General features: G+C 39.1%; 4 protein-coding genes across 5 annotated transcripts; 3 read left to right on the top strand and 1 right to left on the bottom strand.

Moving 5' to 3' along the window:
• Positions 1-98: 98 nt before the first annotated feature.
• On the bottom strand, positions 99-790 carry LOC130508505 (small ribosomal subunit protein S13, mitochondrial-like; the record flags this gene model as incomplete). The annotated part of the gene is given in 3 exon segments (XM_057004051.1): positions 99-526; positions 529-547; positions 650-790. Coding segments are annotated over 3 exon segments (309 nt in total), but the record flags the coding sequence as incomplete, so codon positions are not given.
• Positions 791-1,697: 907 nt separating this feature from the next.
• Positions 1,698-4,249, top strand: LOC108843377 (uncharacterized). Its single transcript, XM_018616567.2, has 8 exons — positions 1,698-1,830; positions 2,138-2,161; positions 2,468-2,573; positions 2,640-2,708; positions 2,787-3,280; positions 3,369-3,630; positions 3,726-3,934; positions 4,009-4,249. The coding sequence occupies exons 1-8, from the start codon at positions 1,826-1,828 to the stop codon at positions 4,073-4,075; spliced, it is 1,236 nt and encodes a 411-aa protein (XP_018472069.2). The 5' UTR covers positions 1,698-1,825; the 3' UTR covers positions 4,076-4,249.
• A 106-nt stretch (positions 4,250-4,355) lies between these two features.
• On the top strand, positions 4,356-5,939 carry LOC108843378 (uncharacterized). Of its 2 annotated transcripts, none has more exons than XM_018616569.2 (5): positions 4,356-4,550; positions 4,769-4,983; positions 5,108-5,188; positions 5,283-5,630; positions 5,711-5,939. In XM_018616569.2, the coding sequence occupies exons 1-5, from the start codon at positions 4,427-4,429 to the stop codon at positions 5,810-5,812; spliced, it is 870 nt and encodes a 289-aa protein (XP_018472071.1). In that variant the 5' UTR covers positions 4,356-4,426; the 3' UTR covers positions 5,813-5,939. The 2 variants fall into 2 exon arrangements, with proteins under 2 accessions (XP_018472071.1, XP_018472070.1); XM_018616568.2 differs by having other exon boundaries at positions 4,357-4,550; positions 4,754-4,983.
• A 3,411-nt stretch (positions 5,940-9,350) lies between these two features.
• On the top strand, positions 9,351-14,349 carry LOC108829914 (uncharacterized). Its single transcript, XM_056997146.1, has 13 exons — positions 9,351-11,762; positions 11,836-11,964; positions 12,040-12,156; positions 12,231-12,332; positions 12,422-12,468; positions 12,559-12,629; positions 12,722-12,825; positions 12,907-13,101; positions 13,188-13,394; positions 13,496-13,643; positions 13,722-13,852; positions 13,944-14,039; positions 14,138-14,349. The coding sequence occupies exons 1-13, from the start codon at positions 9,825-9,827 to the stop codon at positions 14,234-14,236; spliced, it is 3,384 nt and encodes a 1,127-aa protein (XP_056853126.1). The 5' UTR covers positions 9,351-9,824; the 3' UTR covers positions 14,237-14,349.
• The last annotated feature ends 122 nt before the right edge of the window (positions 14,350-14,471 follow it).

The following is a 14,471-nucleotide window of genomic DNA, read 5'->3' as shown; positions in this document are numbered from 1 at the left end:
GCCACTAAGATCTTCGAGTCATTGAAGGAATGGGGTTTATAGCATTGATGACCTTCTGATTCTTCTGATGGGCTCCAAGACAATTTAATGGGCTTCAATGGACGAAGTTTTCTATATAATAATTATCTCGTTAATTCTACAAGATCAAGGGGCTTGGTGACAAAGAAAAAGTTGTTAATGGGCTAACTTTTTGATCCATGTTCTAAAGGATAACAAACAAAACCAAGAGACCAGAGAAGCTAGAGAGTATTGCAGAACAAGTTCAAAAAATCAAGATCATGCTTACTTGGAAGTTCTCTACTTCCTCAGCAAATCATGTCTGCTTATTTGATCAAATTTCATCCCAACAGAGTCGTAGAGAGAGGTTTTTAAGGGTTCTACTTGCGAGGAGCTTTCTTTTTTCCAGCAATAGCAACTCTCTTTCCCTTTTTGGTGCGAGCATTAGTTTTGGTTCTTTGACCTCTGCAAGGCATCCCATGTCTATGTCTACTTCCTCTGTAACAGTCTACTTCCACCAGTCTCTGTACTCCGACCCAACACGCCTCCTCTTCATATCAACAACAATCATATAAACAAAACAAGTTTTTAAAACATGAATATTGTAAGAAAGTTAAAGGTATGATTCTGAGAAAGGGTTTTTAGTTTTTACCAGTTCATCACCGTGTTGGTGCATGCCAACTTCTTCACGGAGGTCAATGAGTTCTTTGCCAGTTAAGTCTCTGGCGAGCTTGTTGGTGATGCCGAGCCCACAGAGAACCTGGTGAGACTTACGGCGTCCTATTCCGTAAATCGATTTGGAGATTTAGCATCTATGGCACGTGAGATCCTCAGCATTCCGATCACCACGGTAGCTTCTGAGTCTGCCTTCAGTGCTGGATCTCGGGTTTTAACTCCTTACCGAAACCGCCTCTTACCTAAAAATGTCCAAGCTCTTCTTTGCACTAGGAATTGGCTGCGTGGTTTTGCTGAATACCAAGGTAAAAAAAGCTTTAAAATACCATTTATGACTATTTTTTGTTACTGATTCATATTATATTTTGTAGGTACAATTGAAGACCTCTTTGATGAAAATGAAAATGTTCAAAAAAAAACAAGTAGTTCAGGAGCTGAGTCTTCAACATCAAAAGATTGAAGTGTTTGATCGAATTATGGAAGTGATAAGATGTAAGTCTTTACTCCTTACTAAACCTGCAGTTTTAATGTTCATTTTAGTGATAAGATTGAAGTGTTTGATCGTTTACTTTGTACACACAGGTGTTTAAAATTGAAGTGGAGAAAATGGCGTTTCATCTCGTCTCTTTTCTTATATTTTCTTCATCTCATCTCTCTTGTCTCTCTTTACTAGCAAACAGACTATCAAATTGTTATGTTTTTGTAGTGTAAACTCTGAACATCTTGTAAACTCATGAGAATGTCTTGTAAACTTATGAGAATATCTTTTTGATGCATCTCATCAATACAAGTTTGCAATACAAGTTTGTTTATAATCACTACTAAACAGCAAATTTTTTGAATTTTTTTTTATCTAAACGGGCCTTAAACGGGTACATTAACGGACAGACAGTAATCGGGCTTTTAACGGACGGACAATAATCGGGATGTTAGTGTAAACGGGCTCTAGCGGACGGAACGTTAAACGGACGGACATTAGCGGACACGGACACAAACGGGCCGGACCTGTCCGATATAACATCCCTAACTTTACCACTTCCTTCATCTTTTTATATTATAGCGTCGAGACGAAGCTCGATTTTGTGCAGAAACGCGAAGTTGAACAACAACATCCATATCTCTCCCTACCTTTGATCTTTCTACGTATTGGTTTATGAGGTAAGCTTTCATCCTCTTCTGATCAAATGACGAATCTTCTTTTGTTAGTCGATTTTATTTCTTGTATTGGTATCGGGGACACAGATCTCTTCTCTTTCATTTGAAATTTTCGTCTGCTTTTTTTTTGGGGTTCCTATCCGTCTCTCGATGTTCACTCTTCTTAATTGAATCTAGACGTATCCGGAATCTATATTAATTAGGGTCAAATAATCGAATCATTTCTAGGGTTTTTTTTACACATAAAAAGATCTAGTTTTTTCTATTTTTAATCACTCATCTATGTTTATGGTCTTTTTCTTTCCTGCAGCTCAAAGGAGAAGCCCACTCTCGGGTATGTATTCTTTCTTCATTAGTAGCTGAGCTTATCCTTCTTTGTATCTCTCCATGGAAAATTGACTGTTTAAGTTTTGGTGTTAATGCTTGCGTTCTTGTTTTGTTTTTTTTTTTTTTAAGTAAATGAGTTATGTTATCTTTGTAGCTGCACAATCATGTATGCTGAATTGAAGTACTTTGAAACCAAATTGCAAACCTTTCAATTTGTTGCTAAGAGAAATGTATTAGTGAACATTACTTTAAGAGCAGTGTTGAGCTGTGAACTGCTTGTTTGTCTTTATAAACTAATTATTATGTTTTGCAGAGGAACGCGGATTAAGACCCGCAAAAGGAATATTGCTGCTCCTTTGGACCCTGCTGCTTTCTCTGATGCTGTTGTCCTGATTTATCTCGATAATGCTGGTGATCTCGTAAGTGTCTTCTTCTGACTTTCCTACTTGCTGCACCCTAACTTTGTTTTCCGCTTCTCTTATTAGGAACTTGTTGCCAAGACCATTGAGTCATCTGATCTTAATTTCTCTCGATACGGCGATATCTTCTTTGAGGTAACCTCTTCATATATATTCCTAAGTCTCTCCAACATTTATGAATATTCATCTAATCTAATTCATTTATTGTTAAAGGTTGTTTTCATCGGAGGACGTACGCAAACCGGTTCTGTGAAATCTGATGAAGGGGAACGCCATCCTTACTCCATCATCGACTGCCAACCAAACCGTGAAGCCATCTTACCATCAGTTGTATACATTCAGAAAATCCTGCGCAGGAAACCATTCCTCATAAAGAACCTCGAGAATGTCACCCGGAGGTTCTTGCAGTCGCTCGAGCTTTTCGAGGAGAGCGAGAGGAAGAAGCTCGCCATATTCACAGCCCTCGCGTTCTCCCAGAAGCTCTCGGGGTTGCCTGCCGAGACCGTCTTCCAGCCGCTGCTCAAGGACAACCTTGTTGCCAAAGGGATAGTGCTCACTTTTGTGACTGACTTCTTCAATGAGTATTTGGTTGAGAACAGCCTCGATGACTTGATTGGTATTCTGAGGCGTGGCAAGATGGAAGACAAGCTCTTGGACTTCTTGCCACCCACTAAGCGGACTACTGAATGTTTCTCTGAGCATTTCACGTGAGTTTTCTATTTTACTTGCATTCGATGTTTATTACATCAGCTTCGTTGGTCACTAATGTATGTATTTGTTCTGTGATTTTAAAAGCAAGGCGGGATTGACAGCGCTGGTGGAGTACAATGAAAAGAAAATATTTGAGGTGAAGCTGAAGGAAATAAAAGAGGTGCTTACGAGCCAAGTGACGGAGGAGATTAACATAGATGAGGTGATTGAAACGGTAAAGCAACAGGTGAAAGATGCTAAACTGCCAGAGATTGAGGTTGTGCGTGTCATCTGGGACGGGATAATGGATGCTGTTCAGTGGTCTGGTAAAAACCAGCAGCAAAACTCAAACTCTGTATTACGCCAAGTGAGTTTCGTCTGTAGAGTTTAGTTGTTGTTGGAAGGTTTGTTTTTGGTGTTAATTATTAAAGCTTGGTTATTTTTTTGTCGTGTGTGGTAAAGGTGAAGACATGGGCACCGCTTCTGAACACGTTCTGCAGCAACGGGAAAATGGAGATGGAGCTGATGTACAAAGTACAGATGCAATGCTACGAGGATGCAAAGCTGATGAAAGTGTTTCCAGAGGTAGTGAGGTCTTTGTATGAGCTTGATGTACTTGCTGAGGACACTATTCTCCATTGGTATCGCAAAGGGAGCAACCCCAAGGGCAGGTAAACTATTTTTTGGGATGTTTTTATTAAATCAATAGGATTGTTTTAGTAAAGATTGGGTGTGTTGGTTGTAGGCAAACGTTTGTGAAGGGGTTGGAGCCGTTTGTGAATTGGCTGGAAGAGGCTGAGGAAGAAGAGTGAGTGAATGAGTGAGCCACGGAAGCCAAATCTGTTTTTCTTTTATCTCTTCTAATAAAACATAAAACTTTGATTCACACAAAAGTCAGATGCTTGAAGCTTTTTTTTTTTTGAATGGATTGTTTGTTTGTTTATTGGACTACGTCTTTAAACTGTTTTGAGGTCTCTTATGTTTGATATGATTTTTACTCACAAAATCAAATTAAAAAAAAAAAAATCTCTCAGAAAAGAAAACCTTATCCAAAAGCATGGTCTTAAAATTTAAAAGCCACAAAAATGAGAAACTGAAGCGTGGGAGTGGGACATCCATTAACCCCATAAGCCACACATTCAACAAAGAATCATAATGGAAACATGGCTACTTCCTCCTCTTCCTCTTTCCTAGTCCCTTGTGCTTCTCCTCCCTCAGCCGCCCTTCTCCGGCGCTTCTCCCGCCCCTCTTTGCTTTCTTCTAAGGTCCTCCACCGTCTCCCCCGAGGTAGAAAATGTGATCTTTGTGTTTCCAACTCTTGTTAGCTTTATAGGGTTGATGAGTGATTTCACCAGTTTGAAACCTTGGTTTAATATATAACAGAGAGATCTTTGATCTCACATCATACCTTCTTTCTGTTTGGTTTGGCTCCTTTTTGTGTTAGGGTTTTATGGTTTAGTGATTCTATTGATTGTATATCTCTCTCACAGACGGTGGACTCTCAGTTTTGAATAGTTCGAGCAGGACTGAAGTGTCCGTTGATAAATCAGAAGCGGATAAGCTTGTAGATAAGATTGACTTTGGGGAACTATGCAATGAGTTTGAGTGCACAAGTAGCCCCCAGGTCGAATCCACTGCCAGGCAACTTGCTCGCGACATTCTTGAAATCAGAGAAGGCAATCGCGCCTTTGCTTGCTACGCTGTTTCTGTTAAATATAAGGTACATTTATTCCTTCACATTTTATATATATATGGTCCAATTCTATTTATCTTTTTCTTTTGTCAGTTTTCATGAAATGTTACTTGGCAATAAGTAAATACATCGTGACTGATAGTGATTGCAGGATTCGGTCAGAAGTTTTACAGGTCGTGAGAAGTATAAAAGACCAATGTGGATCACTACTGGGTTAGAGACTCCCACTGTGGTGAGAAAATGATCCCTTCCTTTTTAACATTTTTTGGATTATAAGTAATGTTCTAACTTATGTTTATATAAATGATCTCTATGTATTTGTGTAGACGATACAGGAGATGGTGATGTTATCGACCAGCGTCTTGCGTATTAGATGGACAGTCAAAGGAAAACCCAAATCTATTCTTGCTGCTCTAAGTGGAGATCTGGTTATCAAAGTCAAATCTGAATTCACCCTTAACCAGATCAGTGGCCAAGTGATTGAGCATGAAGAGTCTTGGGACTCGTCCTCGTCTTCCCCTATTGCTCAAGCCTATTTATGGACATCCCGCCGCCTCTTCGCCGCTTCTGAATCGGCTAAAGACTTGGCCGATGCCACCAAAGACATAACCGCCACTTTCACAACTCGGAAAGAGGATACAGAGATATATCGTGATCCAACCGATCCAACTAAGGTCAGCTTCCCACCAACAGTGCTTAACTATTGCCTAGACATAGATTTGTAAACTAAGAGATAATGTTGTTATTGATGCAGTATTTCCAAAGAGACGACAGCTTCGAAAGAGATTTCTATCAGGTTGCATTGTTTCTGGCAATTGTCTACTTTGTTGTACAGTTCTTGAGGAACACTCTCTAATTCTCCCCCTCTCTCTCTCTCTCTCTCATTTCTCTAATAGCATATAGTCTAAGTGTCTATACATTGTTGTATATGATCTGTATAAAAAAAAAAACAGAACAAGAAAATAGAGATTTGTTTGTGTTTCTGTTGACAAGACTTGTTACATGATTTCATCTTTTTTCAGCATCATCCATCACCAAAAATGCTCATATAATCAGATGAGTGGTCTCTTTGTAAGCGAAGGTAATGAAGTAAACGACAATGCGATGAATGTTACCAAAATTGTAAGAAGCTTTTCGACCATCATCTAAGGAGTAGGAGCTGATGAGAGATACTTATAGTTGTGATCTGTCGCTCCAATCACCTCGTTCTCCAGATTGTATACTACTAAACACATTTAGGAGCATATATGATATTTATTGTGGTATGATATTATTTATAACCACTTTCACCCTACAATGTTTATGTGTGTCGTTTTATTTCATAGTGAGCAATATTTAAAGAATGATCCTGAACTTTCCTCCCAATAGAATCACTTCTTATCAATCCTCAGTTGTCATTCCACTACTAGCCACCAGCCAAGTCCTAAGTGTGTACATACACCCCAAATATAAAACTCGAAAAGAAAACCTCTTCCACATTCAGATGCCTCATATAAGATATGTGATCTAATCATAAATGTTATTCATAGTAAACATGATATGTTTTGAAAAGACGAGCACCCGAGACCATAAACACTACAATAGCTTGATGAGAAGTAGGAACTCCAGGTAAGATAACAACTAGCTGTACCATTTAGCGTGGGGAAGTACCAATATCAAGTTGTATGTGATCTTACATCAATGCAAGCTAGACATCTTTTAGTTGAAATGCCTTGATAGTTTGATATCTAAGTCACAACGGACACACGAACTATTTCTCTTTCACATTCAAGGACAACAGATACAATCGTGCACCTCTCAGCCGTAGAAGTTCATGAGACGCATGAAAGAGTGTGGTGTATTAACCAACCCAAAATGACAAGACTAGTTACTCGTATAAGACTTATTTGGTCTTAATGCATTTTCTCTCATTTCCTTCACAATTATTTTAACCATTCTTAGGAAATATAGAGAATTACCATGACAATAAATCAACTTCGCAAAATTTTCTTCTTATTTGGATTTAAGTAGGTGATCACAATTTTGGTGGAGTTCAAGTTCCAAAGATAGAAAATACTGTATATTAGATGTCTTGCAATAAACTATGTCAAAATAAAAATCATGGAAGTATAGGTTTTAGGAATATGAAACAGTTTAACACGACACTACTAGAAAAATAGTCATGGCGACTAACTGAAAACCTGGAACTTTTTTAAGAGTTGATTACTTAATGGGCCACTTTTTGAGTTTTCTTTACATTCAGAGTTACTTCTTACTTGTGACATACTTTCACGAGAACCAAAGTTGTTTGTTGACACAATTACCCTTAATGAAGCGAACTGGATATGTGACTTCGTTCGGTGAATTGTTACTACGAAACACAGTTGTATGTTGGTTCAGTTTAGTTAGCTTTTTCATTTTATTAGGTTTGGTGTCTGATTTTTTTGCAATATTAAAAACCACAAAATCAAAAAAAAGTTATTATAGCTTCTTCTCGCAGGTAAAGAAGCTCTCGTCTGAATTTTCTTTATGAAAATTTGACTTTGGAAAATCATTAAAATCTAGTCTAAACAAACCGATTACATGATTTTTAATAATTTTATGGGAAACCCGATAGTATTGGACGCCACTATATACAAGTGGACGTGGATGTACACAGCTAAAAAATTTTAAAAACATAAACCATAACATTAGCTCCTTCATGACTCACCGGTCCCCAACTCACCCCACCACAGCTCACACTTACACAACTCGCACGTACACAAATCACCCGTAGTTCACCAGTCCACAGCTGACCCGACCACATGTCACCCATCCACGACTCATCCTTGCACAACTCACCCGTCCACAGGTCACCAGTCCACAGTTATCCTATCTACAGGTCACCAGTCCACAAGTCTCCCGTCCACAGGTCACTAGTCCACAACTCTGCTGTCCACATGTCGCACAGCAAGTCAAATAACTTCACGAAACAAGATGCTTGGATAGTCTCAAACTCCTCAATGTCACAAAAAAGAGTAATTTGAGATGTCAGATGATTTCAAAAAGAATTTGAAATGTCGGATGATTTCAAAAAGAAAAAAACGTAGAATAATTTGTTTTTAATTATAATTTTCAGATCTAAAGAGTTTAGCAACGGGTTTTGATTTTGGTCTCTTCTGTTAGTAACAAAAAAAGAACATAACGAGTATTTGACTCGGATCTAAAACAAAGTGCAAGTCTAGAGATTGTTGTTAGAGATGTAAGGAGGAACAGTACCTTTCATGTCTTAACAGGGTGATGTTCTCTATTCAGAGAAGAATCGCGAGAAGGAGGACGAGGTACAGTCTCCGGGTCTTGTTCGCCACCTAATCAAAGATATCTGTTCGAGAAGAAAGAGGAGGAGACTTTTTTAGAAATCTGAGAAAGTGGATCTGAGAAAGAAGATGAAAAGAATTAGGGTCTGAAGGTGATGGTAAAGCAAACAGATCATAAGATGGGTCCCAGTGGATTTCGAATTTTGAAAAAAAAATGATGATCCGGTTTGGGCTGATTTGAGTGGTTTGGTTAGTAGTGAAATATGAGGAACACGATTAGTACTCTTCTTCCTCTAGTTAGAGGGCAGTATGGTCTTTCTCTCAAGAGAAAGTATGTCACAAGTTATAAGTGATTTAGAATGAAAATGGAAAGTGAGAAAGTGGGTCAGAATGTAAATAATTCCTTTTTTAAAGGGTTTTCAAAGGTAGATATTTACAGAAACTCGTTTGGACCCCTATTAGATCACATTCCCCATCTTATGGATAGAGAAGTATTATATCAGTTGTAGATCAGAACATGATCGTCAATCTCAGTTTGGGATGATCTTTGGATCTCAACTCATTGCTCGAAACCAACAATAAGAAATCTTATCATGATTGTACACAACTTAAAGTGGATCAGATGATAGATCCACACACAAAAATGTGAGATATGCAGGTTGCATAACAATTGTCTGAACCAGAGGATGTACTCTAGTTGTCTTAAGCATCCTTATCAGTTTAGACATCTGCATCAGATTCCACTAGGATAACATTTATTTACTACAAAATCGAGTTTTTTCCGCCAAAACCACGTAGTCGAATTTTCTCGTCAAAACAAAAAAAAATAGATTTTTCCACCAAAAACTTAAAATCGAATTTTCCTTTAAAAACACAAAATAGATTTTTTCCGCTAAAACAAAAAAAAAGTCGAGATTTCAAACCAAAAAAATGAAGAAACGTTTTTTTTGCCAACAGTTAAAATTAAAGAGTCGAATTTTCCCGCCAAAACAACAAATTCGAGTTTTTCCGTTAAACCCGCAGAATCAAGTTATTCCGCTAAAACCGTTAAAACTCAACTTTACATTTTTTGGGAAAAACTTGATTTTGAGGTTTCGGCCGTACAACTTGAATCCTTTGTAATACTATTACTTGCTTGAACGTATACACAGTGATAAGACATAAATGATGAATCAAAATAAAGTAAACAAATCACCGGAACAAGGCAGCTTATATAAACAAATTTCATGGCATCGGCCGCACCGCACCCATGATCATCTTTGATTCCCAACAATGAAGACGTTTCTTTTCCTAAGCCAATTCCATCTCCACCGAATTCGATTTATCTCACAACTATTTTCGGTTTTACACGCGGAAGGTGCAATCAAATCGAACATGGAATGCCCACATGCTGCTCGACAGAATGCTCTTAACAGGTCTTTGTATCTTTTCCTCTCGAAGCCCTTGTCACGCGGCTCTCACGTGATTAAGTCAGTCCTCTCTTCTCCGAATAACTACTCTAACCGTCTCTTATATTTCCCGCCTCGCCTCTTCTCTCCAAAACAACAAAAGAAAAATAGCAAAGAAAAAGCTTTTTGAAGAATCGAATCAAACATGGAGACTGCCTACTTCGTAGAAGACGATGAGGAAGCACAACGAATCCAACAACTCTCTGCAGATTACATCGCTCAAGGAGATCACATCAAGGCCTTGGAGGCCATCGAAACTTGGATGTCTTCTCCTCATAACAAGAAGAACAAGGCCCTATACTTTTTCTCGTTCCAGCAAGGTCAAATCTTCTCCAAACAAGCCAAGCGAGCAGAGAACATCCACGCGAAATTCGCGTTCCTACTCGGCTCTGCGGAGTGCTATTCGGCAAACGGGGGCTTCTCGTCGTTCTGCGCCGCTCAGCTCTTTGATCTTGGCGGTTTGATCGGATCGCCATTGTACTTGAAGAAATCCGTAGGCAAAGCGAAAGAGTATATTTCTCTTTTAGCGTCTTTTGCTGGATTGAGTTCGCAAGAGGAGAAAAGTCTAAGAGACGTCAAGAGTATACTCAAAGCTGCAGAGTCAAGGATCGCTGCTGGTTCTCCTAGGGATCCTGAAGTTAGTGTTGCCAAGAACAATGAAGAGAAGAATGAATCTGATTTCGTTAGAGGGTTAAGATCGTACTGGTTAGGTTTGAATGTTGAGGTCAAAAGGAAGTTTATGGAAGTAAGCATTGAGGATTTTACTAGCTATGTGCAGAGATTCTACGGCACAGAGGGACGAGATGCTTTGGAGAAAGTACTGAGTTCTGCAGTAGATAACAAGAAATGGAGGCGTTGGGTATGTCGATCTTGTTCGGAAGAGTTCTTACCCCTTAAAAAGTTCAAGAACCATCTTGAGAAAGAACACGACGCAAAGTTTAAGCCTTCTACGGCAGAGCATATGGCTCAGATGGTAGATGAAGCGTGGGCTGGTATGATAACGGTTGCAGGTTGGGAGCCAGTGGATACAGCTGCTGCTGTTGAAATGATCAAGACTCGGCTTGATTTTGTGAAAGCGTTTGTATATGAGAATGGATGGTCCAGAGACTGGCCATTAGCTACTACAGATGAAGAACGCAGCAAGTTGCTCAAGGAGATCCAGTTGCTACTTGTGTTGTTTTGTGAGCGTAAGATCCTTTCTTGTGGTCTTAGAGACTGGATGATGCGTTTGCTGATTAAGCATCTTGCACGGTTTGAGGTTTCCAAGCATACTCTTACTACAGAGTGTCGCTTAGTGGAAACACCTCAGAGCATCTGCTTTTTGGGAAGAAGTGAACTCGAACAGATTCTAGACTTTCTCAAACGCATCAAGTGTGAGAGGGAAGATGGAAAAGAGATGATTAGCAGAGCAGTGGATAGTTTCTACAGTGGGACTCGAGTTAAAGAGAGGATAGACTTCGACGAGCTGTTTTCATCTCTGCTTCTGGATAAGAGGCTGCTGCGATGTGAGATTGCTCAATTCGATGATGAAGGGACAGTAAGTTTCTTGGACCCCAATGATCACTACGCCAAGGCAAATGCCTGTGGAGATGATATAGTGTCTTGGTTAGCGGATCACTCCTCTGGAGATGAGAGGTTTCGATTCCCAAGACCTGTGAGGACACACAATCTAGATATTTGGGTGGCTGTTTTGAGAGCCGTTCAGTTCACCTGTAGGACTTTGGGAACCAAATATGCAAAGAAACTGCAGATGCTAGGTTATGATGCAGGTCTTGTTGACGCCATTAACTTATGTGTAAGCGAAAATAATAAGAGGAGTGCTCCAGAACATCAATGGAACAAATATGCATCTCTTCTAGGGGATGAATGTGAAAGGAAGCATTTAGTGACAGAAGCTAGAGATTCTTTCAATACACGCCTGTTCTTTTGTTCAGTTCGAGATGCTCTTGAAGAAGCACCGGATCCGACATTTGATTTCCCAGATTTAGAAGATTGCCTGAAGCGTATTCATGGGCACAAAAATCTCAGCGATGATATAGTCCTCAAGTCCATAGACCGTCTGAGATCAATGGTCGCTGATAAGGTTAATTCCTGATCAGAGTTTTTAATTAACAATAGAAAAAACTTGCATCTTAAAAGTGTTTCTTGATTTGCAGGTTCCGCTAGTCGATACCAAGATGTTGCTGGTTGAAAATTCAAGGATTAGTTTGTTCAACGACCTCATCAGACTTTCTGCTTTTGACTACCGCTCTTACATCCTTCCACCACTCAAAGAATTCTTGCTGGTTGGTTTGAGAACAGAGAGTTTTCTTTCATCTTATCTCTGATTTGGTCTTCCTTATATTATATGTATTATGTAGGAAGGAATTGTAGAAGATATGGAACGCAAAGCCAAGTTAGCTGCAGCACAAGCAGATCGCTTACTCGAGGAGGAAATGAAATCACCGTCAAAAAAGAAGATAAATAAAAGCAGCAAGGTCTTATACAAAAAAAAAAACTTTCATCTTCACTCTGCTTTCCTAATTATTGTTGATGTCTCTGCTTCTTCTAGGAAGAGCTAGCTGCAGCACAGGCGCTGAAACTTTTATCCGAGAACAGACAAGACAAAGAGAAGAGTTCGGGGTCAAAGAAGAAGAGACGCAGAAACAAAAAGGTTGTTGAAGATGATGTGGAATCTCTGTTTGCTTCCCTGATTTTTTTTTCGGTTTGTATGAATGAATGGGGTATTCATTGGCGTAACAGAGAACTTCAACAAGCATGCCTGGAGTTCTTGATCAGAATGTCGAACCGTAAGTCCTTTGTTTAGAGTCTTTTCGCAAGTTTGATGTACTGTTTTTGTATGTCTTCTCAGAGAAAAACGTGTTCTTACATATGTCTAGTGTTACTTCTCCATCACCTAAACCGGGGGAAGAAGATTCTATGGAATACGATCAACAGGAAGCTGCTAATGGTAACCTTGGTTGTAAAAGAGCATATCAGTTGTAGAAAAAAGATACTTTTTTAGATGCATAATTCTCATCTCTCTCATTTGCCATCTTCAAGATATGCAAAACATGCCTGGAGAAGATTCACCGTCGAAACATTTGGAGCCAGCACATGCAGAAGGTCCACTCATATATAACTCAGCTCTTGCCATGACGCTGAAGGTAAAGCAGACACAAGCAAAAGAGTAGTTCTGAGATGAATAATTCTTACTTCTTTTCTTTGACTAAATTGTGGTACTGCAGGCTCTTTGTTACACTGAGATTCTTAAAGAGTATTTGGTGCAAAACCGTAATCAATTTTATGACCACCGGGAAGAACGAGTTCCTTTTGCAATAGGAAATTTCTTTACTGCGTTTGTCTCGAAGCAAATGAAAGAGGGACTCTACAGTTACCTCTTAAGCGACTTACTTTCTTCCATAGAAGAAGTTTATTCCATGGTTTGTGCGGCAGATAAAATTTTCAAGTAAAGTTTTGGTTGTTGTTGTCTTAATGTCATTCTGTTTACTTTTGAACTCTTTTCCAGACAAGTCATGCCGCTGAGCTACTGGTATCCATCCTTGAGTTTTGGCCTTGCTGGGAATGTCCAGAAATAGAAAACGTGGTCACTCATGTTTTTACACTGGAGGAATATGAAAGAATGAGTTGTAGCAAATGCAAAAAGAAGCCAAATTATCCAGAGCAGAGTTCTTATGGAATCATTATGGCTGCAGATTCAATCAGAGACCTGCAGGTACGTTTTATTTTATTTCCCTCTTTGTCTTTCCTATAGAAATTGGTGCACTGCCACTTAATTAAGTTGTTGTTGTGTGTGTGGTTTGGTTATATATGCAGTGTGCTTTTGGGAATACGAAGTTTGAGGACATCCTTAAAATGATTCGGATGGAAGATAAAATGATATGTGACCTTAAAACAGGAGGCTGTGGAAAGGCAAACTTTGTTCATCACATTATTAGTAGATGCCCGCCCATATTCACAGTCGGTAAGTAAAGTTTTAACCATGAGTTCGATCATTTTATTTAAACAATTGTTTGTGTTTTACTGGGGTTTGCCACACTAGTGCTGGAGTGGGAGAAGCATGAAACGGAAAAAGAGATATCTGAAACAACAAAGGCTTTGGACTGGGAGATAGATATGAGCAGGCTATACGAAGGCTTAGAGCCAAACACTAAGTACCGGCTTGTGTCTATGGTAAAATCTGATAAAGGGTCGCAAATATTTGTCCTGTTATCTCTTCTGTGTTTTTTCTGTTAGGAGCTCACAATATGGAAAATGTATGCAGGTTGGTTGTGCTGGTGAAGAAGAAGAATACATATGCCTAGCTTATAAGAAGAACCGATGGGTCAGTTTCAGTCATGAAGCTTCTTCAGCAAAAGAGGTAAACAAGACGAAACAGTTGACCTTAAATTGTTCAGTTCTTGATGTCTTTCTGGAGTTGAGATGTGAACTTAGACATTATTTTGATGTGCATCACAGGTTGTTGGTAGCTGGAAGAGTGTGGTCAGATTCTGTGGAGAAAGGAAGGTTCGGCCAGAGATTTTGTTTTATAAAGCTTTGCAATGGCCTAACAAGTGACAAAATCATATCTCAATATAGAAACCGATTCATGTATTAACAGCTACATATTCTAATTCAAAAGCAGTTTTGGTCTGTCTTAACAAAACAATTGACCACTGAATTGGAATCGCAAGCAGTGAACTTAAAAGTTGGTACTGATACTTTCTTTACACAATGGAAACATATCAGATTCCTTACTTTTCATTCAGTGATCTCACAACAATCAAAGCCCTGTAAACCAGCTCTCTTTACA

This window comes from Raphanus sativus, chromosome 2 (assembly GCF_000801105.2).
Source record: "Raphanus sativus cultivar WK10039 chromosome 2, ASM80110v3, whole genome shotgun sequence".
In the NCBI taxonomy this organism is placed as follows: Eukaryota; Viridiplantae; Streptophyta; class Magnoliopsida; order Brassicales; family Brassicaceae; genus Raphanus; species Raphanus sativus.
This window is presented reverse-complemented; position numbering and strand designations above follow the sequence as displayed.

Bases quoted from the DNA above. Each gene is read 5' to 3' on its own strand.
- LOC108829914 (XM_056997146.1), top strand. From the start codon at position 9,825: ATGGAGACTGCCTACTTCGTAGAAGACGATGAGGAAGCACAACGAATC. The intron at 12,333-12,421 runs GTTGTTGAAGAT...TTGGCGTAACAG, and splicing joins AGAGACGCAGAAACAAAAAG to AGAACTTCAACAAGCATGCC. The intron at 14,040-14,137 runs GTAAACAAGACG...TGTGCATCACAG, and splicing joins AAGCTTCTTCAGCAAAAGAG to GTTGTTGGTAGCTGGAAGAG.
- LOC108843378 (XM_018616568.2), top strand. From the start codon at position 4,427: ATGGCTACTTCCTCCTCTTCCTCTTTCCTAGTCCCTTGTGCTTCTCCT. The intron at 4,551-4,753 runs GTAGAAAATGTG...TCTCTCTCACAG, and splicing joins CCTCCACCGTCTCCCCCGAG to ACGGTGGACTCTCAGTTTTG. The intron at 4,984-5,107 runs GTACATTTATTC...TAGTGATTGCAG, and splicing joins CTGTTTCTGTTAAATATAAG to GATTCGGTCAGAAGTTTTAC.
- LOC108843377 (XM_018616567.2), top strand. The intron at 2,162-2,467 runs GTATGTATTCTT...TATGTTTTGCAG, and splicing joins AAGGAGAAGCCCACTCTCGG to AGGAACGCGGATTAAGACCC. The intron at 3,631-3,725 runs GTGAGTTTCGTC...TGTGTGGTAAAG, and splicing joins CAAACTCTGTATTACGCCAA to GTGAAGACATGGGCACCGCT.